Source organism: Fusarium falciforme, chromosome 6 (genome assembly GCF_026873545.1).
Source record: "Fusarium falciforme chromosome 6, complete sequence".
NCBI lineage: Eukaryota > Fungi > Ascomycota > Sordariomycetes > Hypocreales > Nectriaceae > Fusarium > Fusarium falciforme.
The window spans coordinates 3116199-3140972 of NC_070549.1; the positions used below are offsets into that span (position 1 = coordinate 3116199).

General features: G+C 53.3%; 6 protein-coding genes and 1 pseudogene across 7 annotated transcripts, besides 1 other annotated feature; 4 read left to right on the plus strand and 3 right to left on the minus strand.

Annotated features, from left to right (window-relative positions):
- Positions 1 to 946: 946 nt before the first annotated feature.
- Positions 947 to 3204, plus strand: NCS54_00854200 (annotated as a pseudogene). The gene is made up of 8 exons: positions 947 to 1578; positions 1625 to 1912; positions 2172 to 2340; positions 2403 to 2428; positions 2482 to 2520; positions 2570 to 2598; positions 2650 to 2795; positions 2845 to 3204.
- Positions 947 to 3204: a sequence feature.
- A 433-nt stretch (positions 3205 to 3637) lies between these two features.
- Positions 3638 to 6228, minus strand: NCS54_00854300 (Ubiquitin carboxyl-terminal hydrolase; the record flags this gene model as incomplete). The annotated part of the gene is made up of 4 exons (XM_053153926.1): positions 3638 to 3782; positions 3835 to 5927; positions 6016 to 6083; positions 6201 to 6228. 4 exons carry the CDS (start codon positions 6226 to 6228, stop codon positions 3638 to 3640), a joined length of 2334 nt encoding a protein of 777 aa, XP_053009901.1.
- A 2143-nt stretch (positions 6229 to 8371) lies between these two features.
- NCS54_00854400 (Hypothetical protein) lies at positions 8372 to 10063 on the plus strand (the record flags this gene model as incomplete). The annotated part of the gene is made up of 4 exons (XM_053153927.1): positions 8372 to 8570; positions 8624 to 9600; positions 9663 to 9800; positions 9851 to 10063. The coding sequence occupies 4 exons, from the start codon at positions 8372 to 8374 to the stop codon at positions 10061 to 10063; spliced, it is 1527 nt and encodes a 508-aa protein (XP_053009902.1).
- Positions 10064 to 11495: 1432 nt separating this feature from the next.
- On the plus strand, positions 11496 to 12403 carry NCS54_00854500 (Iron-sulfur cluster assembly protein; the record flags this gene model as incomplete). Its single annotated transcript, XM_053153928.1, has 2 exons — positions 11496 to 12180; positions 12261 to 12403. Exons 1-2 carry the CDS (start codon positions 11751 to 11753, stop codon positions 12401 to 12403), a joined length of 573 nt encoding a protein of 190 aa, XP_053009903.1. The 5' UTR covers positions 11496 to 11750.
- Positions 12404 to 13952: 1549 nt separating this feature from the next.
- Positions 13953 to 15825, minus strand: NCS54_00854600 (Hypothetical protein; the record flags this gene model as incomplete). The annotated part of the gene is made up of 2 exons (XM_053153929.1): positions 13953 to 15650; positions 15706 to 15825. 2 exons carry the CDS (start codon positions 15823 to 15825, stop codon positions 13953 to 13955), a joined length of 1818 nt encoding a protein of 605 aa, XP_053009904.1.
- Positions 15826 to 17565: 1740 nt separating this feature from the next.
- On the plus strand, positions 17566 to 18374 carry NCS54_00854700 (Hypothetical protein; the record flags this gene model as incomplete). Its single annotated transcript, XM_053153930.1, has 2 exons — positions 17566 to 17896; positions 17947 to 18374. 2 exons carry the CDS (start codon positions 17566 to 17568, stop codon positions 18372 to 18374), a joined length of 759 nt encoding a protein of 252 aa, XP_053009905.1.
- An 801-nt stretch (positions 18375 to 19175) lies between these two features.
- Positions 19176 to 21723, minus strand: NCS54_00854800 (Beta-glucosidase; the record flags this gene model as incomplete). Its single annotated transcript, XM_053153931.1, has 2 exons — positions 19176 to 21604; positions 21654 to 21723. The coding sequence occupies 2 exons, from the start codon at positions 21721 to 21723 to the stop codon at positions 19176 to 19178; spliced, it is 2499 nt and encodes an 832-aa protein (XP_053009906.1).
- Positions 21724 to 24774: the final 3051 nt, after the last annotated feature.

Here is a 24774-nt window from a genome sequence, read left to right on the forward strand (position 1 = left end):
TGTTAAAGAGGGGAATTCCTTTGGTGGAGGAATCTATTGAAAGGCGGTCGAGTTGTCGCAGAGGAGGATGCGCCGCGAAAAACTGCGTGGGATTATTCTTGGAGCGGCAGAAAAAAAAGTTTCTTATCGATAAGCGAGCCGTTATCTGGAGTCCACTTTCCACCGCCGATCGGACAGGTACGTACCTCCGTGCCGTCTTCCTCTCCCGGAGTGCCAGACTTGGATGTCGATAAGAATAGCCAGACATCATTGACTTGTCCAAGCAAAGACTTGCCTGTTCTCATTGATGCTACATCGGTTGCCTTGCTCTACGCTCATCGTACCCCACGACGCGACCGGCTTGGGTTCACAGTTCACGCACTCCGCGACACGTGTGCCCTGTTGTGTCTTGAGTCTAGGAACCTACAACTTCAACGACGAGAATCCGCAACTCTGGGGCTCTCGAATGCGTAACAATGCCCCGTATCTGTCACTTCAGTCGGCACCCGAGAATGGCATGGTGTCATACCTAGGAAGCTATCACAAGCCCTCTCCGTGGATGCATGTTCCCGTTGGAACGTCGACTCTGGGAACGGCAGACCTTCGCCCGCTTTGTTAACGAGATGGTTAGTATCAAGGCTCTGGGCCTTCATCCACCTTGACCAAGGAGCTCGGTTCTAGAGAATCTGGCCCCACCAGGTGATGGCGCTGCAGTTGTTCATGTACGCCTCTCGCGATCAAGTGCTCTATTGGCATCTAGTGTCGGACTACCTCTGAATCGCATCGGCCCGTCAGTCGTGGAAGCTGCCATGCGCATGTCCATCTTGCGCTCTGCATGGTATCAAAGCGTCTGAGAGCTTGCAATATGTCGCCAATCCGGAAGATGGCATACAAGTGTATACCAGACCCCAGCCCTTGCCGAAGATCTGCACCCTGACCTGGGTTCTTTGTCTCAAGTTAATGTAGCTACTCTTCATATCCCATGGATGAGAATAGTTCAAATCTTTGCTTACTTCCAGGCCGGCCAGAACTATATGGCGTTGGTATCCGTACTGCATTCTATATCCAATGGCTCGGTTCCCTCATAATCGAGCTCCTCTCGGAAGAACATCTCGCAGACATGCGCTTCGTCAGCGTATTCTCTTCTGCTGCGGCACTGACAGCCCTCATAATTGGGGCCACCCAGGGCAAACTCTATCCTCTTGATGTGTACTTCCTTCTTCTCTTCGCCATGGGCTTCTTCCTATTTCTCATACCGTTGCGTACCTGGCAGCTGCTCACAAGGTGTCAGCCTCATCTAGATCCCTTCTTCCTGTCGCAGGAGGACCATGGACTGTTTTACAATTTGATGACGCTGACAATCCTGGCGGGAAACACAGCCATTGGGGCATGGTATTATACAACATTTCTGCCGCGGCTGGATCGAGACTGTTGGGAAGTTGTCTTCGTGCTTGGAAAGGTGGACCTGGAGAATAGGGGTTATGTCATTGCAAGTGCCATCTTTTACATCGGCATTCTTGCCATGCTTGCGGGATTCATCTTTCTTGGTTCATGCTGCGATGCTTCGGACACTTCGAGCACAGCTCAACGGAGGATCAGGTGAGGATATTCACACTTCAAAACTCAGCCTACTAACCGTCCCTAGAAAAAAGCACATCAAGCGTCTTCGCATTCTTCGTGTGGTATCAGGCCTTGTTGTCTTCACGCTTTTAGTTCTCGCCATCGAGCTCCCCATTTACTGGAATCACATCGACAACGTCAGTGAGTTCGAGACGCTGGCGCAATTAATCCCCTTCTTCCTTAGCATTGGACTGTTCTTCAGGTCTTGGGCCCTGTGGGTCATCCGCGACAGAAACCAAGAGCAGGATTGGGATGGTTCATGGTCGACTTCTGTTGCAACGAGCAGCATTGATCCAATGGAGTACTATGACCGGTACGATTATGGTGAATATGGGTATGATTATTACCACTGGCCGCAGACACCTCAATGGCCCCCTAGCGTATACTACTCCGTCAGGTCGAATTAATGCTGCAATTGTAATGATTCAAATTCACATTCATACCATGTCTCCTGTTTCAAGGTGAATTTCGGTGAGCTCGGTGAGCTCGGTGAACCCCGCCGCACAGACCATCCAGTCCCTTTTCCACCCCGCAACCGCAAGTAAACAAAACCGACCATCTCCAAACTCCAGCCGCCGTCAACCCAAAGAAACCGCCCAGCTTAACGCCCTCGATATCGACACTTCCATCTATAACGCGGAAAAAATGTCGTCAAAGGAAGCGTCCAAGAGCAAGGACAAGGACAAGTCCAAGGTCCACAAGCTCTCCCTCAAAGGCAGCGCCCGACTGGTTGCCGAATTCGTACGTTTGCATAAAGGTCACATTCAGCAATGCGCATCACTAACTCTGGGGCTTGGGAATAGTTCCAATACTCAATTCATACCATCCTGTATGCGCAAAAACTTCCAACGGTACTTGGTTCTTTCGTTAACCAGCTTGCAGCTTCCAACGAGGTGTCTACCCGGCTGAAGACTTTACAGCGTACGTCCTCCTCTACCCCTTGTTCTTTACTCAGACTGACTCTTCCCAGCGTTAAGAAATATGGCCTCAACATGCTAGGTATAACTTCTTCGATACCATATTCGAGCCACTCCAACTGACCCGAACAAGTCTCGGCCGATGACCAAGTAAAGGCCTACATCAAGAAGATCATGTCCCAGCTCGACAAGTGGATGGTCGGCGGCAAGATCTCCAAGCTCGTCATCGTCATCACAGATAAAGACACAGGCGAGCACGTCGAGCGCTGGCAATTCGATGTACGACATCCATACCCCCCTTTCCCCAACATATCTAACCCATCTCCAGGTTCAAATCTTCAAGCCAACAAAGTCCAAGTCCAAATCCAAGTCCTCCTCGGCCGACCAAGAAAATGCAGCCTCCGCCGGCGCTACCCCCCTCGCCGCCGAAAAGACCGAGGCCGAGATCCAGTCCGAGATCGCCGCCATCTTCCGCCAGATCACCGCGTCCGTCACCTTCCTCCCACAGCTCAACGGCGACTGCACCTTCAACGTACTCGTCTACGCCGACGCCGACAGCGAGGTGCCCGTCGAGTGGGGTGACTCGGACGCCAAGGAGATTGAGAACGGCGAGAAAGTGCAGCTGAGAGGATTCAGCACTGCCAACCATCGTGTCGATACGCTGGTGAGCTATCGCTTCACGGAATAGCGGAGGGGCGAGATACGATGTATCCAAGTAATGAGGAGGATGCTCCCGAATTAAGAGGGGGATACAATTAGTCAAGGGATTTTGGTATACTCCAGGGAATGGCCTGGACGGCGTTACGAGGTGCGAGGGGCATCATGTCTTTATATACAAACATTTCAATGGCAGCGATAGATGTACGATATGAGATAATAAGAATGTTCTGCCGTCTAATCCACATAGCAAACATCCCATCCTCGCGAATTGTCTTTCTTGCTTCTACAAGTCTATCAAAATATGGTCATCTCAAGTTTTGATGCCATGAACCTCATCCTGACTCTTATCCTTTCATCACCAACACGCCATTCACCGTCTCGATGCAACCACCCAGCCTATCAGCAAAACCGTCTACGCCTCGTCACAATCGTCACCCAATTCTCATAATACTATGTCTCGACTAGACCCGCTTGAAAAAGTACACATAGGCAAACTTGCGCATTTCCTCGACATCATGCGCTTCCACCACCTTCTCGTCGTTGAAGAGTACCCAGGTTGGGGTGTTGGCGTCACCCAGCGCCTTGCGGATAAAGGCAACATAGTGTCTGTATAGAGTTAGCTGGTATTCTCTAGGTGTATGCACAAGTCATTACTCACCCAGCATGGATACTTGTGCCCTTGTGGCACACAATCGACCGAAGTTGGAAAGTCGCAGGGAGTGTTGCACTTCCAGCAGGCTCCTTTGATGCCGATGCGGCTCCTTCAGCAGGAGCGTCATCGTCAAAGGTTCCCTGGTCATCTGGGTGGCTAAAGAGCCACTCAACAGCGCGCTCAACGTCGCCGCCTGTCTCCTTCAGTGCCTTCTTGGCCTGAGGAGCGCCGAAACCCATGGCTCCGAGCATCTCAATCTTTTCAGGATCAGCAGTATCACCTCCAGCAGATTGTCCACCAAGATCGAGAGGAGCGTCAATATCGGGGTCCTCCATATGTCCAAAGAGCCACTCCATGGCGGCGTTGGCATCCGAGTTTCCGGTAGCATGCAGAGCACGCTCACATCGGTTACGAGGGAAGCCCATTGCCTCCAGCTGTGCGAGCGCTGTCGCATCGGGTTCAAAGGCCGGGGCTTTGGCCTCTGGCTCGTCAGGCAGCTGCTCTTCTCCGGGCTGGAGTCCCTGTGATAGATAGCTATCCAGGGGGAAAGGCTCGTCAGGGACAATGACTGGCACGTCAACCTTGATCGGGACCCAGTTGACCACCGTCATCTTTCGAGCGTTGACAACCAGGGTATCGGGGAAAGTCTTGAAAAGGGATCGCTTGACAAAGCCATCCTTGCTTCCGCAAGCAGAGCAGGTCAGCTCGACCTTCTCAGTGGCTGTAAAGTTGTCCAAACACTCCTTCAGAGTCACGGGCTTATATGCCGCCTGGCCATCTGAGCCCTCCTCGGCGGGGAGTTTTTCCAGGGGAACATCAATGAAGATGTTGTCTTGCTCAGTGCTGCTATACCTGACCTTTTTGCAGCCCAAACACTGGAGACGCTGCTCAAGGGCAAAACGGAATGGTTCTGTAGGATCCTTGAGACCACCTTGGTGTTGAGATCGGGTGATGAGCTTGAAGAGATGCTGCAGTAACTCAAATGCATCCTGTTGTCGCATGGTGGAGAATTCTTCGTGTCCTCGGCCGATGAGATGCTTGAACATGGCCGGCGCTAATCCCTTCTGATGAGTGATGCCATCTCCACCCACGTCGGCATCAGGCTTAGAGTATCTTCCAGACAAGAGTCCATCGGCTATTTTTCGTAGTTGAGTCTCCAAGTCCTCTGCGGGATCCTGAACGATGGGGAGATCATCGTTCGGTCGGAAATATCTCTCCTGGAACGAGGACATGTCGAAAAGACACTGAGTGATACTGGCAAGATAACAGCTGTTTCCCAGGTTCTTCAAGCCAGTCAGGCTGGGGCCGAAAAGGGGGACGAGCTCCTTGCCGTCCTCGGTCGTCATGCTAAAGTCCCACTTGAGGTTTTGCTCGATTTGCATCTCGGTCAAGCTCTTCTCGGTCTTTTGGCGCTCCGCTAGCACGATGCCCCAGTGGGCCAAATGTTCGCCCAGGTTGTCATCGACTCGCTCGTCGTCGCACTTGTAACAGTAGATGTCTGCGGTACCCTCTGGGGTGATGGACCCGAGCTTGACAGCGACTCCGTGACCAGATTCGTTCGAGTGAGCCAGAGCATGCGAGTTTCCATCAACACCACCCATCTGCTTGCGACCACATCCCAGGTTACCACACTCCAGGCACAGCCAGAGGTTCTCCTTCAAGTCGCATGCGTAGCAGTGGCCCAAGACACCTTGCTCAATCTTTCTCGAAGGATGCTGCTGAAGCATCAAGATGTGCTCGCAGCTGGTCAACTCCTGTTCCCAAGCCTTGACCTCCTCCTTTCGGGAAAAGGTGTTGGCCTTGAGAATGCTGTCAACCATGGGGGCGAGCTTCGGGCTTGTTCGGTCGAGCTCGGTATTGCATTCGAGACACTTGACGGACAAGGCAGTGTCATATCGATCCTCCTCGGTCTCAGCAGCGATGGCCAGCTTGGACATTTTGGCAGGTGGCTCATCTCGTTCAACGACTTTTCGAGTTCGGCGGATGTTGAGGGCGAGAGGGTGGCTTTTCAAGGCAGCGTGGAGCCTGTTGTGCATGCGGTCGCCGGCGCAGCCGCCGTTGAAGCACTGAAGGCAGACATCGAGGCCGGCGGGGTCATCCTATTGCAGAGTCTGAGGTGAGCAAGCGCCGGACAAGATGGGAACCGAAGGAAAGGATAGGCGTGAAGCGGCGAGCAGGAGGTCTTACAATCGAGTCGAAACACTGAGTACAGTCTTCGCGATAAACAGACTGAGCTGGAGTAGGGGGGTTGAGCCCTAGAGGTAATGTTAGTCGCCTTCATCCCAACTCTAGGTTGTTCGTGAAGCTCGCTAAAGAGCTGCCTCGATCAACGGCAGATCAAATGGCGGGGTCATTTTCAAGAGCTCACGTACCGATCGACTCGAGATGGGGACAAGCCATGATAGGCAAACTTCTTTGGCTGTTCTCTCTGCAGCTCGGAAATGGAAGGGCGACAGAATAAAAGAACAAATTTTTCGGTTGTCCTCTAAAGTGGGCGATGTTGAATGGAATCAATCCTTTGCCACGATGGAAGCTCAGTGATGGGCGGTAGCACACGTCACTGGAGCTCGGTTCCTGCCTGGGGAAGTGTTAGTAAAGGCGGGGCATTTCAGCCACGATCCTGCATCGGCCTGTGGCACAGATGTGGCGTATCAGATCTCTTCATGCAAGACGGTACTGGAACATTCGCTCATGAGGTCTTGTCCTCTTGAAAGGTTACATTTTACGTGCCATATATCACATGAACTGAAAGGGCTCTAACTCGAAGCATGTGTTTTTTTCGCTGTAGCGGGCCGGCTCACACATGGCTGGCTGCGGCAGCCTCAGGTGATCCTGACTGGTCTGGGGTAAGTCAGCACTCCTGGTGTCCACCCCTTCAAGGCTTATGAGCTCCAAATTGATTCCAAATGCATATTGAGGAATCATATCATGTATTTAAGATTTTTGGTTTCGAGAATAGGTCACTTTCATCAAGAATCTCTATGTTTTCTCCAATGAATAAAACGGGATGAGGCTCGAGTTGTATTTCATAAAGATTCACTCAGAAAGTGCCCAAACATCCACGCACACAAAGGAACATTGATGGGAAGGTGGAAAAAGGAGAGAAGATCATGAGTAATTTCAACACGGACCTCTCTTTATTTTTCATAAACCAAACATCATTCTTCGGAGTTCGTGTATCAGAACCATGTTAACACATAAATCGAGCAAGTGCGAGCAGACGAAGTAACTGGGCTCTCGCTGCAGGTCACCATCATGATGCCTCTGAGGGGACAACCAAGTCAAATGGCCACACCCTACCACTGACGCTTAGCTGCTCCAAATTTACGTCGAGAGCTAATTGAGAAATCCTTCAGGAGCATGGCCCATATTTTATTTCTGCAATTAAGAAAGGGAATCCCCACTCAAGGTAACACATCTTGGAGGATGCTGGGCCAAGCCATTCGTGGTGGTGTCAAGTCAGTCAAGTCTTTGGTATGTCAGACGAGAGGCCAACTGCGCCCGACTACTAGACAGTTAGTAAGTGGCAGCCCTGTGGCTACCACTTTGCGGCTATTTTGAATCGTGTTTAATTTGCGCAGTAACAGTCTTCCGCAGGCTATGGTGGACGGTATCGTCCTATCCTCACAATACTACCTGCTCGAGTTTGTCTGCTGCATCACGTTACGAGCGAAAGGACACAAGTCCAGCGCCGCTCGCAACCATAAGTCAAATTTTCATCATAACTTAGCTGATTCAATTATCGTAGAATAAGAATGTAGTAGGTCGAGATCTTGCTCATGTGAGCCGAGACGCCTTATTAGCTTCACTACCTGGCCCTGGGCACTTCTGGAGTTCCTATAGTAAGGGTTTTGCATAACTAGAAACACTAAATTAGCTCTTTCTGAAACGATGTGGGAACGACTGTGTTGTATTCCTTATCAATCGCATAGAGTTGCATTGCAATCTCGTGTAGATAACGAAGCTGCTTGTGTAAGAGAGTAATTTATAAGCCTGGTGATGTTGAGGCGGACAGTCTCGTTCTGAGCTACAGAAACACGAATAACCACAAATGTTTTAAAAGCCATATATGAATAGAAGGCTTTATCGGATGAGTGGACACAACGTAGGTAAGTATGGACCCTCGTGAACTCGGGTCAATGTCCGTAAATACCCTAGATACCCCGGATTTTCACCCACTTCCCGAGCTGATCGTAGAATAAACGCCACGACTTTGCGGGGTCAAGCAGGCATTTTGCAGCAGCAAAGATATTGAAGAATTGAGCAATCTCTTTTCATTTCATATCGTTTTGTTCCTGTTGGTCAGATACTGAGCAACACCCCACGCTTCTCTCTAAAGTGGCAGCCAACCCCGCAGGAGCTTGAGGGACACTCTGCCGGATCACCACCTCCAAAGCATTCGGCAGAGGAGATCGGCAAGGCCGTGATTGGCAAATTGTACCGAACGTTTTGATACAAGTTGCGAACGTCATCGTATCCTCGATAACGAACTGGGACTCGTCTTTAGTCTATCCGGTCTTGGCTCTTTAACTCGACTGCTACTATGGAGTCCTCAATCTCGATATATGTACTTCCCGTCCTTTTCATCGCGCTCCTTGTCCGCTTTCTTGTTCAATTTATCCGATCCCCGCTTCGAACTGTGCCAGGTCCGTTCCTGGCACGATTCACCGATGGCTGGTATTTCTGGAACGTCCGGAAAGGGTCTTTCCAGGACGTAAATGTGGAATTACACAAGAAATACGGTAGACTCGCTTGCCTTCTCATCTCAGCATTTGACGCTGAGTGCTTGCTATAGGAACAATTGTTCGATACGGCCCAAACCGCTACAGCTTCAACGACCCAGAAGCCGCCAAGATCATCTACGGCCTCGGCAACCACTTCCCCAAGTCGTCATGGTATTCATCATGGGCTAGCCCTGGGCAATGGGCCATCTTCAGTGATCAGTTAATCAAGCGCCATGCCCAGAACCGAAGACTCTATCAAGCGACCTATGCAATGTCGTCTCTGGTTCACTACGAGCCCTTTGTAGACGAGTGCTCCGACCTCTTCACGCAGCGACTCGCTGAGATGTCAAGGTCCAACATGCTTGTGGACATGAGACATTGGTTCCAGTGCTACGCATTTGATGTCATCGGATTGATCACTTACGCCAAAAGACTTGGCTTTCTGGATCGTGGTGACGATATTCGAGGTGTCATCAGCGCGTTGGAAGAGCACTTGGGCTACGCTACGCTCGTTGGCATCTTCCCAAGCTTGCACCGATATCTATTCCCTCTCAAAAATTACCTTGCCGGTGCGAAAGGCGCCGGGAGAGCTTACGTGCTGAGCTTCACCAACGAGAGAATCCGTGAAGCGCAGGTCACTCCCAAGCCTGTGGCTGAAGAGAGCGCAGTCGCCATGGAAGACTTTCTCACCAAGTTTCTGGCAAAGCATGCAGCCGACCCGGATGTCTTTACATCTTTTCATGTACTGGCTGGGTGTACATCAAATATGGTTGCAGGCTCTGATACCACGGCCATCAGCCTTTCAGCAGTCCTCTATTACCTACTTAAGCACCCTGCCTGTCTGCAGAAGCTGAGGGACGAGATTGATGACCTAACCGCCAAGGGAGGCCTGTCCAAGTCGCCTACATTCAAAGAGTCTCAGCAATTGTCATATCTTCAAGCGGTCATCAAGGAGGCGTTGCGGATGCATCCCGCCACGGGACTCCCACTTGAGCGCGTGGTTCCTGAAGGAGGAGCAACAATTTCCGGACGATTCTTCCCGGAAGGCGTGAGTCAACGCGACGATCTGGTACCATACGAGAAGAGACTAACGAGTCAATCATGATACAGACGACGGTTGGCATCAACACCTGGGTAGCACATCGCGATCATCGAGTCTTTGGTGATGATGCCGAGACATTCAACCCCGATCGATGGCTAGTGGACGATGCTGCAAGGCTCTCTATGATGAACCGTTATTACATGCCTGTAAGAGTCCCAACTACACGCATTAATGGACTTTCTGACATTTCGCATAGTTCGGACTGGGCTCTCGAACATGCATTGGACGACATGTTTCGATGCTTGAAATGTCCAAGCTCATCCCCCGAATTGTTCGAGACTTTGACTTTGGGCTTGATCCATCACTGCAGCGAGAGAAGTGGCACACGCAAAACTACTGGTTCGTGAAGCCGCTGGACTTTAAGGTTCGGGTTGAGATGCGCCAAGCGGAGAAGAGCGATATGTTTTAGCCAAGGCACGGATTCGGCCCAACATTTGATAATAGTCCGTTGAAGGAAATAGTCAAGCGAAACAAACCTGCAGGCTAGTATTTCAAATCCTTGGTTTTCAGACTAGGAGCTTCAGGAATAACTGCATGATGCCCCGTCTGCGTTTGCATGGATCCGGACAGGGAAAGGCTTGTCTTGAGGACAAATGCCGGCTGGCCGGAGGATAGCCCCGAATTCCATGGTCTGGGGGTGTCCCCGAGGGTCCGGCGAGCCAAGACCGAACGCTAACATTTACCGACCTTTTGATGGGAAAATTCGAGGTTTGTACCAGTTTTTGTTCATGTGAAAGGGATGTCATCCTTCGGTAAACTCAAGCATTGGCCACGCCACGTAATTGTTGTATCGCCATTGACTTGTCATCCGTGGCTTCCGTGGTATGTCCGGCGCCGTAAGACCGACTCCGTGAATTGGGCGACCGGCGATTTCGCTGCGCCGAACGGCCGAGATTCACCGACGAGGCCTGTCTGTTGTTGAACCTCGGGACAGGGAAGAGCGAGTAAAAAAAAATAGAGCCTCGTCTCTGAATAGAGTCATTAAATCCTGGTTTTTGTGTTGTCTGCATCTCCCCTGCCCCCGGAGCAATACCGTGTCTCCGTCCCCCGCGGACATGGTCGTTCCCCCGCGGACGGAGGACGGGATCGAAGCCGACTTATCAATCTGTAGAGGTAGGGCTTATCTATCTGATAAAGGTGTGTAACCGTTATTGAAGAGCACAACTCCTCGGAGAACGAGTACCGAGGTCGCTTGCTGGTCAGACACTTGAGACCAATGCGCATTGAACGTGACCGTCTCTATTAACTATCGCCGACTTCCATTTGGCCAGATCCGCGACCGATCATCAGCGTTAGGGTTGGAGAGACCACGGTGCAAGATACCAGTGAATAGCGGGTTTCTACAGTGGAGAGCTACTGTACAGTATGTACCTATCCGCTCCCTCTCGCCCAGAGGACGGCCAACGATGCGGTGCTCCGAAGCTGCGACGGGCGGTGATTCGTCTAGCAAGTCATGACAAATGTTGGCATCCACAATATTCCCACAGCCCATCTTATCAGATGCAGGCTGGTCCGGGTCCCCGGCCACGCTTGCCCCTTCCCCCCCAATCAGATATTGGAGGTCTAACTAAATGGAGAAAAGAATGACAATACCGCCAAACCATTCCCCTTAGAGTAAAACAACTGGGAGAGGAAAGAGGAGAGAGGGGAAGCGCGATGTGGGTCGTTACCTTCCCTCTGGCTCTCTTCTCCGAGGAGGACCGAGCCAGCAAAGACGTAATGGCCGAGCAATCGAAGCTCGATGATTGGCTGAGTGAAGACCCACACCACCGCGATGCATTGGCCGAAATCGCCATCCTGTGCAAGTCCCGCATTCTTTTTTTGAGCAAAGCCGGACGCCTTCTGAGGAACTGAAATTCCTCCCTCCGTCATCGCCTTTTTGCCCTTTCGCCTCCCGACAAACTTGGATCCTGCATCACCAACTTGCATCGACCATATCAACGACACTCGTCGAATTCACTCCGATCTTAATCACAGACTACACTACTGCAGCCGCTTCCTCGACTCCTTTCCGTCGGCTCAAGCGCAGCTCTCCTCTGTCAATCTCGGCATATATCCCGTCCGCACACACTCACCCACACACTCATATTTTCACAATGTTCTCTCGAGGACTTCGCGCTGTCTCGCGGCGAGCTGCTCTCGCTGCTCCCCTCGCCCGCCCTGCCCTCGTCCCTGCGCGACAGCTCGCTCCCGCCGTCGCCGTCAACGCCTCTCGCTCCTACCATGAGAAGGTGCTCGACCACTACTCGCGGCCCCGAAATGTCGGGTCCATGAACAAGAAGGATCTCGATGTCGGCACTGGCCTCGTCGGCGCCCCCGCCTGCGGCGATGTCATGAAGCTTCAGATCCGTGTCGACCCCGAGACCCAGAAGATCTCGGACGTCAAGTTCAAGACCTTCGGCTGCGGTTCGGCTATCGCTTCCAGCAGCTACCTCACTGAGCTCGTCCGCGGCATGAGCCTGGATGAGGCTGGCAAGGTCAAGAACACTGAGATTGCCAAGGAGCTCTGCTTACCCCCCGTCAAGCGTATGTATACCCTCATATCACTCACGCCGTCGCTCAATTGCGGCATATCTCACTCACAGCTCACTGACACTGATATATAGTCCACTGCTCCATGCTGGCTGAGGATGCCATCAAGTCTGCCATCTCGGACTACTACACCAAGAACCCCAACGCCAAGATCAGCAACCTCAGCGGCACTGGCATGAAGATGCCCACTGCCGAGCCTGCCGCCGCCACCGCCTAAGCGTACATGCGCGCACATACGACCCAACATATATCACATGTCGCCATCGTCGCTATGTCGCTACGATTGGGAACTACTGGAATGATACCCTCACTGAGGCTGGATGAAAAAAAAGTAGCATGAGACTACACATAGGAGAGGGAACTCGCCGGCCAGGCGAACAGTGCACATTGGCTGCACCAGATGGAGGCCCCCATCTCATCTCTCCTTTTCTCGCGCACACTTGGGAACTATTTTACTTTGGGAGTCAGGGGTTCAAATGTTTACTTTTGCTTGAATCACACAAGGAGTGATCGGCTGTACAGGGGAACCGGGGGGACGGTTGAGACGAATGCATTTTACGGGGACAGCGTGCAGTTGAGCGGGGGAGATGAGAAGTTGTTGTGAACCAACTGTAACTATTAGCCACGGGAGCATGAAATGTCAAATGTTTCAACAACACAAGAGGATGTCGCCACAACATGTGATACATGTGACATGTTTGCTGATTGATAAGCTGGTTATCAGATGAGCATCTCCGGGTTCGGGGAGGGTTGCCATGTCCGAGGACCGAGATGATGGCTCACATTCAGCCTCATGTCCGCGGAGCCCTTGGCTGTGCCGAATCCCTGGTTCTCCAGTCACCGACGCCTGACGTGCTCACCGTGAATAGCCCACAGATCTCGTGTCTCGACCCAACATCACGAGGTTTGACTCTTTGGTCGTCACAGAGTATCCCCGTCACCGCTCATCCTCCCCTTAACAAGTGTCAGCCTAACTCAGGTTTAACCGTCGTCATCTCAACCTTGAATAGTCACATCCCCTAACCCAGAGACCCCTTTCCAATCGGCAGGCCTGGATGCCTTCCCCGGTCGGCATCTCGCGATTCCAGAGTCGCGGCGCCTTATCAATCACCCCACCTGGAGAAGCCATGTGCTGACCATGCGTGTCGTGCATTGATCTTTGAACAACGGACAATGTCAAAAAAAGGAGGTACAAGTCCGCGATGCTACTCTCTGGCGTCATGAGATCTTATCTATATTTCCCAGGGGAATAAATCTTCTTGGGGGTTAGATTATATCCGGGCAGGGGTGAGCGTCAAACATCAGGCCATAATCCACACATTGGAAAAAGCCACCACGTTGCATTTCGCGGGGTAGGGCTTGGAAGTGAGGAATGAATTGTTTTCCGGTGGTTTGGAAGGATGGGAGGAGGGTTTGTGGGGTTTTTCGTATCTCGTACGAAGGATTTGATGAGGGATCTTGATATCATCCTCATGGTGTTTTGTGAGATGCAGATAGTGGTTTGGACATGTCAGCCTTGTTATATTTTATTACTTCCAATTATCTGGACAATACCAGCTGCTTGGCCGCTCCCAGGCATTGTATGTTTGCCTTTGATTAGATAGACCCTCCCCTGACAACATTTTCACAAGATACAGCGGTCTCTTGATATACATTCGCCCACTCCCGAAACTTGCTCAATGCTAGATCATCCTCTCGCCCCTAATTTAGGGCTGACAGTATGCACGCTTGCTTCCACCAGGCGAATCGTTCAAACCGTGATCCTTTCACTGAGACACTGGCACATGAACGCCATGAAATCCCATCGCGATGGCAAAGTCTGCCTCGGCTCTCCCCAACTCCTCCATCGTCTTGCCATCCAAGCACAAGAGATACGTCGTCTCTGTGACACCATCAACAACCACGCTCAGAACTACACCATCATCCTCATCCTCTGCTCCAGGCCGCGGAACAAATACAGGCTCTCCTGGTGTATGCCCCTCTGGTCCACTCCAAATCAGAGCCTCCCTGGTAGTCACATCCGTCTTGACCAGCGCATCGACAATAGTGCCGAGGCCACGCAGAGTCGCACCATAGACAAAGCGATAGGGCTTGCCTAAACGGAGAGGATGGATAGTTGAAAGCTCGCCAGCGTGGGGCGTTGGGATGCAGAGGTCCTCCTTTGCCGTGGCTGAAAATGACATGTCTGGTGCCCCTGTGGGCATTCTGAAGCGGTATCTGGTAAAGATGGGAAACGAATTCTCGTATCGCTTGCCCTCGAACCAGTACTTCTTTGTGCCGTCGTTGCGGTCGAGGATTACATCGTAGTAGAACCCCTTGATGATATCCATGTTTTGGTACTTGGACAAGTCGAAGCAGAGCTCAGTGTGCTCCTCGCCATTCTCGTCCTTGACATGCTCCTCGAAAGCGTTGACTGAGTGGAAGAAGAAAGCGGCAGGCGTCGAAAAGGTCGCCACAAGCCCCTTTCCATGCCGCCGATCAACAACGAGCCACTTGCACTTCTTGCTCTCGTCAAACGGCAGAATAGACTCGAGAATGTTGCTCTTCCACAACATCTTCAGGCCGCTCCACGCATAGTGCGACGATGGGATACAAATAACGACATAGTTGTCAGTCAGGAAGAAGCTGTGCAGGTACGCAGGCGGAACGTTCGGGTCCGTCACGGTGGCGAGGATCTCCGTCTTACCCGAGGCTGCATCGACCCGGAAGACGCGGTAGGTCGGGTATCGACCAAAGTCGAGGTTGTAGTTGAAGAAGTCTCCAGTTATGGGATCGCGCTGGGCGTGTGCGCATGAACAGGGACCGCTAAGGAGAGGGTCGAGGGCGCTCTGCATGGCGAGGCCGAGGGGTTCGAGGGTGGTGGGGTCGATGCGACGTATCCCGGCAAAGTCGGTTGCGGTGAAGACGTTGGAGAGATTCGCACGATGGCCGAGAGGTACTGCAGGAGCCGTAGCCCCGTTCCCATTTGTGTGGCCGTTCTTTTGGTGCGCATCAATCTTGTGCTTGCTTTGGCCGGTGATATGCCAGTTCTCCTGAGCTTTGGACTTCCCGGCGTTGGATAGGCCTGGGACATTGGGCAAGACGGTGACATTGTTGTTTCCATACTTGGGCTCAAAGTGGCTCATGAACTTTGCAAAGATGCCCACACAGGGATCTGCCTTTTGTCCAAACGTTATGCCCGCTCGCCATCCCTTCTTCTTGACGCTCTCAACCCACGACTCGGCCTGGCGTCTGGAAGAGTACCACACCTGAACATCACCACCGTCGTCAGGGACAACGATGTCGAAGCGGTGCGTTTGGGCAAAGCCGTCAAACCAGTGTGTGGTAAAATGCGTGCCGCGGATTGTGTTCTCGACGCGGCTTTGGCCGGGGCCGGTGCGGAAGAGAGCGCCGGCAGCCCATGAGGGGATGGAGCCTTTGAGGTTGAGGCGGAGGGGACCGCGATGTTCTTCAAGGTGGTCAAACTAGAGACATCAGTACATGGATGGGATTGTTATGATGATAGAGGGAGACACTTACAGCGGCTTCGTTGGGCCATTTCTTCCACGATTCGTCCAAGATGTTTTGCGTGATCTGTGAACGGTCCTCTCCCTCGTGCTCGCGAGTGCGATGAAAGGTACCGGGCCCGCTGAGGGCCATGACGGGTGTCAAGGTTTCTTGAAATGCAGTAACAGGCAACACAAGGGGAGTTTGTGGCTCGGTTGAAAGAGAAGATGCTGGGTAGCAGCGGAAGACGAGGTATCAAAGAACAGAGAAACCAAGGCGTGCCTCTTAAAGATGTCACAAAGAGACTGTGATTCACGGCCGTGGACAATGGCGATGGCTTTGTACCATGCCGGGCGTTGCTGCTCCCGGGTTTCTCTCGTGTGGTGTTTGCTGCAGTGTTGAGAAGTGGCTGCAACTGACAACCACTGCGAAAAAGAATCCTTGATCTTAACTCGAATGTTTCCCGTGTAAGAGATGGTACCGTTTCACTGACAGCTTCGAATCAACTTCCCCATTTGAATGTGATGCATGTCAGGGTCACAGTCACGAATCCTTTGGTGATATTCCCGGTGTTGAAGGAGGTTCGATGGTATAGAAGGTCAAGTCAATGACGACCCAATTTCGCATTCGCATCCGCGAAAATGCACAAAGGAAAGACTCGATAGCATAACGGATTCATTGATGCAGGAACCCAATAGGAAAAGCCCCCTTTCAAATTGAACAAGCCAAGCAAGCAAGCCCAGGCCAGCCCTTGGACAATAACCTTGGGGGGTTGATTGAGGAATATTGCCCCACCACACCTCTTCGCTCTCTTGATGGTGGTGACAGGCTCAGCCAAGATGCAACTTCGCTTCGCACTCGCATAGCACGTGCACTCTCCTCCAGGTTTCTCGAAGTAGGCGAACGCCCTCGAGGACAGCCGCGGTGATATTCCGCTCAGTTCGCTTCTCGTCGCCCACTGCCAACCTATCAGAGTTGGTAGGTGACAGAAATAACCATGCAATTTCCGATGGCTCGCTTGATGAATCCACTAGATATGGGACTCTCCCTCTCTTTACAAGGTTGAAGGCACTAGTTGGCAACGGCTGAAAAGCGCCAGGTTGTTGCACACACGAGTTGAACGAACCCCCTCCTGGTCGGTGAACCACGGGGAACCCACAAGGCTACGAAAAAGAACCTTGTCGCACGGCATTGAGGCCTATTCGCTCGAGACAATCGGAGCGTGTGGCTTGGAACTGACCTCGAGGCGTTCCGCCATGTGCGACTTGGCAGGCGTAGGCTATCAAGCCAGTGTCAATATTCTCCGGAGTCGGGCATCGTTGGACAGATCTCAATGGTTTGGGTTGAATGTCTCGCTAACGCGTGCCGGATCTATAGCCAAACTACAAGACATTGGCCATGAGGATTCGGTTATTCGAAGCAGCTATCGACTTTGGAGCTCGATCCGTGCTGACCATTTGCAGACCGCGAGTTGGCAATCGCGGAATTCTACCCCAAGGCCAAGCCCCATGAGGTATGCTGGCTGTCCATGGTGTTTGCTCCGATGCCGCTACTGCATCCTCTGCAGGAGGAGTCTCTTGGCTATGCAGGCTGGTCTTTGATCGGAGACAAGCAAGAGGATACTTCCCGGGCTCGAGCTGGATATAATGACAGCAAAGTCAAGTTGACGTTGTAGAAGTCAATTGGCATGTCGTTGCCAGTGGGATTTGTATGATGGATGATGGATCCTTGTATGGTGGAGCGCTGTAGGGAGCTTTACAGGGGCATAGGCCTGAAAGAATGCCGCTCAGTTCGGTCATGTGACCTCCGCAAACAACATCACCACAACACCAAGCATCAAGACCGAGATATCCTCACACCAAAGGAACGTACACATCTTGATAAAAATCCATCATGTCTAGCCGTGCATCTGCACCGACGATCCCGTCGTTGAAGCAATCCTTCCTTGTCAACCAGACAACGCTGCTGGCGCAGCCTCTCGCCCCGTCTCGCACATGGCAGGCTGCCAACGACGCGTCGAGTGAAGCTATACCTGAGCGCGTCCTTCAAGAAGCCCTGCTCAACCTCAACCACACTATTCAGCAGCACTGTCGTCGCGTCTATGCTCCTCAAGCTACTCGCAATATTGCTGAGCAGATTGATGACATTTATAGCAAGGATGCTGCGCGTAGGATGGGAGGGGTGGCTGACGTCGAGGGCAGTATTGGCAGAGAACTTGATCTAAGTGAGTTTCACTGCATCCATTTTAGTTTTTAGGTACTAACATGCGTGAAGCCGGCGATAAAGCCATCGAGTCTCTTCCGCCAACTTGGCCCTCAGACAAGGATGTCAACGACTTCCCCACGGAAGCCAAGCGCTACACCGATGCCGTAACTCGGCTATCCGAGCTCAACGAGCAGCGCAAGCAATTGAAAGAGCAAGTAGCGCGACTCAACCGCCTTAAATCCGTCGTTGAGCCCCTGCAGACGAGCGACAATGGAGCCGGTATCCAGGAGAACCTGCTCACGCGGAACGGCCCCGTCGAAAAGGAGCTCGAGAGGATGCGCTTCTTGCTGGCCAGAGTTGGTGGTCGTGTTCATGCTTTGCCTGGTGAAGCTTCGAATGGCTCTGCCAAGGAGATCAACTTGAGCGAAGTTGGTGCTCAGGGTCGGAAGAGGCGTGTTGATCAGTTTCTTGCTGATGACAAGGTGTTTCCCTCATAAGTGAGCTCAAGTCATGGACAACTTTGGGCCCCTTAGAATGAACACGGCTTCAAGCACGGCGAATAGCCTTGCTCATGGGGTTTTGATCACAGCATACAGCCCTGTTAGCGGCAAGCTTCAACCCCGGTTTTCTTGACGCTCCAGGATGTCCGCTGAAGACTTCATGGACAACCGATAGCCATGCCACTCAGGGCTCACGCACGAGTGGTGATCCATTCCATGAGTTAAATGGAACCACCCGATGCATCGTTACTTGGATCTATAGCATCCATGCCCCTCCTTCCGATACTACAACAGCAACCCAATCTTCCAAGAATCAGCTACAGCATCAAAAACTGGTGGGCTAGTCAATCAAGTCTCGGGGATGGCGAATGACTCGAGTTCTTATCATCCTGACCTCGTCCACCTACTGTTTCGAGATGGTCCCATGGAGCTAGACAAAACTGAACGGCGAGTGTGTGGTCGTAACGCGACATATTGGTATCGCCAGGAAACCAGCCAAGTATCATGTCGCTGCCCATGGACACGCCTCATATGAGAGTGGCCAAAACTCAGCGTAAGAATCGCCGACGGAGGCGTTCATGTATCTTAGCCGAGTCGTGCAGTCAGAACTTGGTCGAGCTTGAACGACCGATTTTTGGTATGCCGCATCATGAGGAGCAATATACAAGCTATGAGGGTGGCAATGAAGACTACAATTTTACCCTTTTGGGGCACGACGGGATGACGAGATGATGTATCAAATCAAGTACTTAATAACTATCCAGGAATTTATCATTAAAGTGCATGGAAGCTCCCTCATCATATTCCAGACCACCAGTAGGTCTCGTCAACCTTGAATGTCCCCTTGAGCGCCTTGTCACCAACGACGCTGCTGTCGCTGATGATAACCTCGTACTCGCCAGCCTCGACGCACCACTGGTCCCTCTCCTCGTCAAAGTAAGCGGCCGCGTACTTCTCAAGCTCCGAGATGGTCACCGCCTGCTCGGCGCCCGCGTCGAGCTCAATCTTGGCGAAGCCCTTGAGCTCCTTGACGGGCCGGTTCACCTTGGCCGCCTGCAGCGGCTTCACGTACAGCTGCGCGACTTCGGCACCGCGGATGGAGCCTGTGTTGCGGACCTTGAAGCTTGCGGTGAGCTTGCCCTCGGTGGAAGAGACGGCGAGGTCTGAGAAGGCAAAGGTTGTGTAGGAGAGGCCGTGGCCGAAGGGGAAGTTGACCTCGCGGTCGGCAAACTCGTAGTATCGGTATCCCAGGTAGATGTCCTCGCCGTAGAGCGTCCGGCCTGCCTCGGTGCGGAAGTTGAGGAAGGCTGGGACGTCGGTGAGACGCTTGGGGAAGCTGAGGGACAGCTTGCCAGAGGGGTTGGCGTCTCCAAAGAGGATGTCAGCAATCGAGTTACCCGTCTCGTTGCCACCGTACCAGGCCTGGATCACAGCAGGAACATCATCGAGCCAGGGCATCTCCTCAGGGGTTCCCGTCTGCATGACGACCGCGGTGTTGGGGTTCGCAGCTGAGACGGCAGTGATGAGCTCGTCCAGCACACCAGGGAGCTTCATGCTCGCGCGGTCCGAGCCCTCAGTCTCCCAGTCCGCATTCAGACCACCGCAGATGATGACCTGGTCGTGCTCCTTGGCGAGAGCGACGGAGTGCTCAATCTCCTTCTGGGCGTCAATCACCTTGCAGGCACCCACGCGCAGGGAGCCGTGACCGGCGACGGGGTTGTCGAACTTGAGGGTAAAGCTAGGCGCCGAGGCGAACTCGACCTTGACTTGATACTTCTCGCCCTTCTTGAGGTCCATGCGGCCGAGCTCCTCGCGGGTGGCGGTACCGAAGAAGGCTTCGCCGGGGTACTGCTTGGTAGCGTTGTCGACGACGAGGTCGCCGTTGACATAGAGCTTTGCGGTTCCAGACACAATGAGGCCAAACTCGTAGGTCGCGTCCTCCTCGACTTGGAGGGTGCCCTCGAGGTCGGCGTACCAAAGATCCTCGACCTTGTCGCTGTAAAAGTCGACGAGATGCATCTCCGTCTTGGTCAGCCAGAGCTCTTGGACAGGCTCACGAGCAGACACGCTAGGAGGCTGGTTGAACACCTTCCAGCTCATGCCAAACTTGCCGTCAGGACCCTTGGTCTGGTCTCCCAGAAGGGGCAGCAGCTTGTGGGTGTATGCGCCGACAGTGTAGGCTGGAGCGCTGCCAAGCTTCTCAGTGATGCCATCGTAAGGGGTGACAGCGTAGTAGGCAGCGAGCGAGGCAGAGCCACCACCGTGGTAAGTCGCGACCTTGGCGTTAGGGCCAATGACGAGAGTCTTCTTGTCCTTTGCGAGGGGAAGAACATTCTTCTCGTTCTTAAGGAGGACGATACTCTCGTTTCCGATCTTGCGCAGAAGAGCCGCTGTCTCGGGGGTGTTGAGCGTTTTCTCCGGTCCGTTCTCAGGGATACCAGAAGCGGCACACTTCTTCACAAACTTGAGCACTTGTCGGGCACGCTCGTCAATGACATGCCCCCAGACCTTCTCAGTGGCAGCGGCAAAGTTGAGGACATCACCTCGCCAACGGGTAGGGCCAGGCATCTCAAGGTCCAGACCAGCTTTGGCGGCATCAGAGGCACTGTAAGTTCCCCACCAATCGCTCATGACAAGACCCTCCCAACCCCATTCCTTTCGGAGGAGATCGTTGAGTAGCTTGGGATTCTCACTGCACGAGACTCCGTTGACGCCGTTGTAGGCCGTCATGAAGGCGCCGGGCTTGACGTCTCGCACGGTAAGTTGGAAGGGAAGGGCATAGATCTCGCGGAGGGCGCGCTCGGTGACGATGGCCTGAACGTTCATGCGCTTGTGTTCTTGGTCGTTGCAGACAAAGTGCTTGACAGTAGCCTGAACACCTGTGCTCTGGATACCCCTGACGATGGCAGCGGCGCCGAGACCAGCGAGGAAGGGGTCTTCGCCAATAGACTCGAAGCCACGTCCGCCGAGGGGAGAGCGTTGCATGTTAATGGTTGGGCCCAGAATGACATGCGCGCTCTTCCCGATGGCTTCCTCACCCATCTTCTTTCCTGCTTCCTCGAGCAGCTCCTGGTTAAAGGTAGCACCAAGGCCGGTACCACAGGGGAAGCATGCTGCGGGGATGCCGTTGAAGAACTTGGTTCCTCTCACGCCATTGGGACCATCTGAGACACGAATGGAGGGAACCCCATGGTCGGGAAGGGCCTTGGTGTGCCAAAAGTCGACACCTTGGGGGAGAGTTAGTTGAGTTGTTGTCCATGGTGTAGCGTTACAAACCTGCAAGCAGAGCGACCTTGTCTGCGAGCGTGAGCTTCTTGAGGACCTCCTCAACGTTGAAATCGGCCATTTTCACCAGTAAAACGGTCTCAGTCACGAAAGGAAAGGTTCAGGAGACGAATATCAGTCAATTCTGGAGGACCTGCAATCTGGTCCACGAGCGAGACATGCCCTCCTTCAAATCTCTCTGGAGGAAGCACCTGGTTAAATACCAACCCCGCAGCCGCTTGGCTGAAAGTTCTGCCTGAACAAGATGCATAGCCGGTCTGTAGTAATCGTCGATTCCGGCAAGTCATTTGCCAATTCAACCCATAGAATCCCGTCTCATGATGCCAAAAGAGCGTCAAGTTGGAGGTGAAGCCCCACGATGCCGCAGATGTCACGATTTCTAGCGAGGATTAACCGGCCACTCGGCCTATCAGAAGTGCTCCTTCCAATACCCCTGTCAGACTTGTCGCTTCGTCGGGACGATATTCCGCCAGGCAAACCAAGAGCAAGAAAACAACAGGAGGAAGCGGGGAAAGAAGGATTGCGCGGACAAGAGAATGGCATCTGCAGTTGTCATGAGATCATGCTAAAGTGGAACGAGCTGTAAATCACGGTGAAGGTTGAAGTTGAAGGCGAAAGTCAGGTGATAGATCACGTGCCAGAGTCAAGAGGAAAGTGGGAATAATCCGGAGTCGTGGGGTAGACTTGTCAATAGCTTGGCATGAGCTTGACAAGGGCAAATCCAGTGTCAAAACGTGGGAGATCATATCGCGCCTATTTTCTTCGTATCAGCTTGACTCAGCGACCATCACCCACGCTGGTCAGCTGCTCTGCAGGCTTGTGACCAACACGGCGAACACAAAGACTTGGCGAGGGAGCAAACAATCACAGCTGAACCAGCTGAACCAACCGTTTCCGCCGCCGTCGACCGTTGCGTGAATCCCTCCCGCACCAACAGGTTCCGCTCCCAAGGCCATGGTAGCTGGGGCGGGAAGGGGGCTACCCAAGGAGCCGGATCACCAAGGGCAGTCCCGCTGCGCCGGGAGCCGGCTGAGGCTCGTCTGTGTAACCGCAATCGCGAAGCGTGAGGCCATCTTCGACATCGTCTTCTTGGAGGAGTTCGTGACCTGGTCTTGGCCTTGGCCGGATAGACCCGGAAATCTAGCCCAGCGGCGCCGTGTCCGAAAGAGACGGACAACCGCCCGCCGGAGGTCGCGGAGTTGGTCCGTAGATTCCGGGCCCACCAGTTCATGCGCGGCGAAATGCGAAACGAAATGGCAGCAGAAAAAGTAAAGAGAGATGAATCCGTTGATTCACGATATGCGTATGCTTGAATCACGATCCTGCATCGATTGTGTTTCCCTTCCCTCTGCCCGATCAATGTCGCAGATCAGACGACGTGGCTACGTTTGCCAAGGCTCTACACCATCGTCTACGCGAAGGTGAAGGTCGAAGCGAAGCGAAGGAACAACGAACACCAACACAGCACAGCACACCTTCTTAGACGTTGGAGTGCACCTTACAGTAGCCACAGGCAAACCGGAAGAGTCCCAGCCGGCGGCAAGTCAAAGCAGCCCCTTGACCCTTGGTACAGATACGACGCGAGCTAGACCAAGTCCAGATCCCCCGCGGCACCGACTAGTTTGGGAACTAGGAGCCCATGGTTTCATTTGCCTTGATTCAATGTGTACATATGTATGTACATACCCTGGGTCGTCCGCCTACACAGCTTCCCTTGCTCCTTGATCCCTGGCGTGTCATGGGAATTTGATGGGCCACGTCTGCCAAGACCCCTACACGAAGGGTCAAGTTGAATGGCAGCCATGGGTGGTATCAGGCATTACTGATTACCGCCATTTGTCGACGTCCTGCAACGTGCATTCCACGCCTCTGGCTGGCTGCTCGGAAACGCGACGGCGGTGGCCTAGGCGCCACCACAAGCCAGAAGCGCCCTACCGAGCTGTGTCTCTGCACTTCTTCTTCCTTCCTGAACGGAGGACTTACCGAAGCCACTCCGGAATTACTCTCAAGTGCTCACCTGTCGACGGAGGGAGAAACGGCCAGGTCAGCCCAAAGTATCCAAAGCGGAGGGGCCGCCGAGTGACATGCGCAACACCACTCCGGGCAAATGACAGCACCGGGCAGAGCCAGGCGAGGCATTGGACAGCCCTGATTTGATCGCCGCGGGCATTAATCTGGACGCCGTCCCGCCCAGCGCGTGGCTCCGGCGGTCGATCCAAACCTTGCTGGCTTCTCTGCATGGCATGGCCATGGATCCAAACGTTTTACAAGAGTGTCACTCGAGGCTAGCAAGACAGGGTCGGGTCACGGAAGCGGCCACGGAATGAAACCCAACGAGGCTCACTCAGTCAATCCAATCCATCGTCTCTGTATCGGTCTCACCTCACCTCCCGGAGGCCGGTTCCCAAGGGACAGACACCAACCCCCGGCGGCTCGGAGTCAGCTCGCAAACCCCCCATGCATTGGCCATCTCATGCTAGAGTCCCGCCTGCTGGTCCTCGCGCCCGAGTCCGTCGCGGCGCCAAGAGGTCTCGCTGAAAGCCATGAGGAGCGAAGGGACGTGATAGATCACAAAAGCTCAGCGTCCCAAGGCTAAATCAGGATGAACCCCGGATCGCGGGCGCCCTGGCCTGGCTCCGGGAAGAGACCCGCGATGATGCTAAACACTTACCCGAGCCGACTTGATGTTGTCGCTGAGCCGGCATGGTATCAGTCAGTTGGTCGGGGATTGCTCCGGGCTGGGCTGGCGCAGAGGCGCCCAGAGTGAAACCGCTAGCTGTCCAACCCGCCGACCCGGCTCTCACATCTTGGTGGCATAGTGAGGTTGCACAAGGCTCTCCAGCTTCCCGGCTACGCGGTTCTTGAGCCTGGCCCTGCGTTGTTGCCCTTGAGGATGGGGTGTGAGGAGGGTTTCAGCCACAGACAGAGTGGACTCTGTATCCAGAATAGGGCATGAGGAACCCACCTGAGATGATCTCAAAAGGCAGACGGGCGTCTTGGTGATCGGGTTCTCGGACATTGTCGAGACTTGCCTAATCTCGAATTACCAGCATGAGGCTTCTGGCCCGAGTCGAAGTCTAGGTGGCGCCTTGAGGAAATTCATCAGTTCATG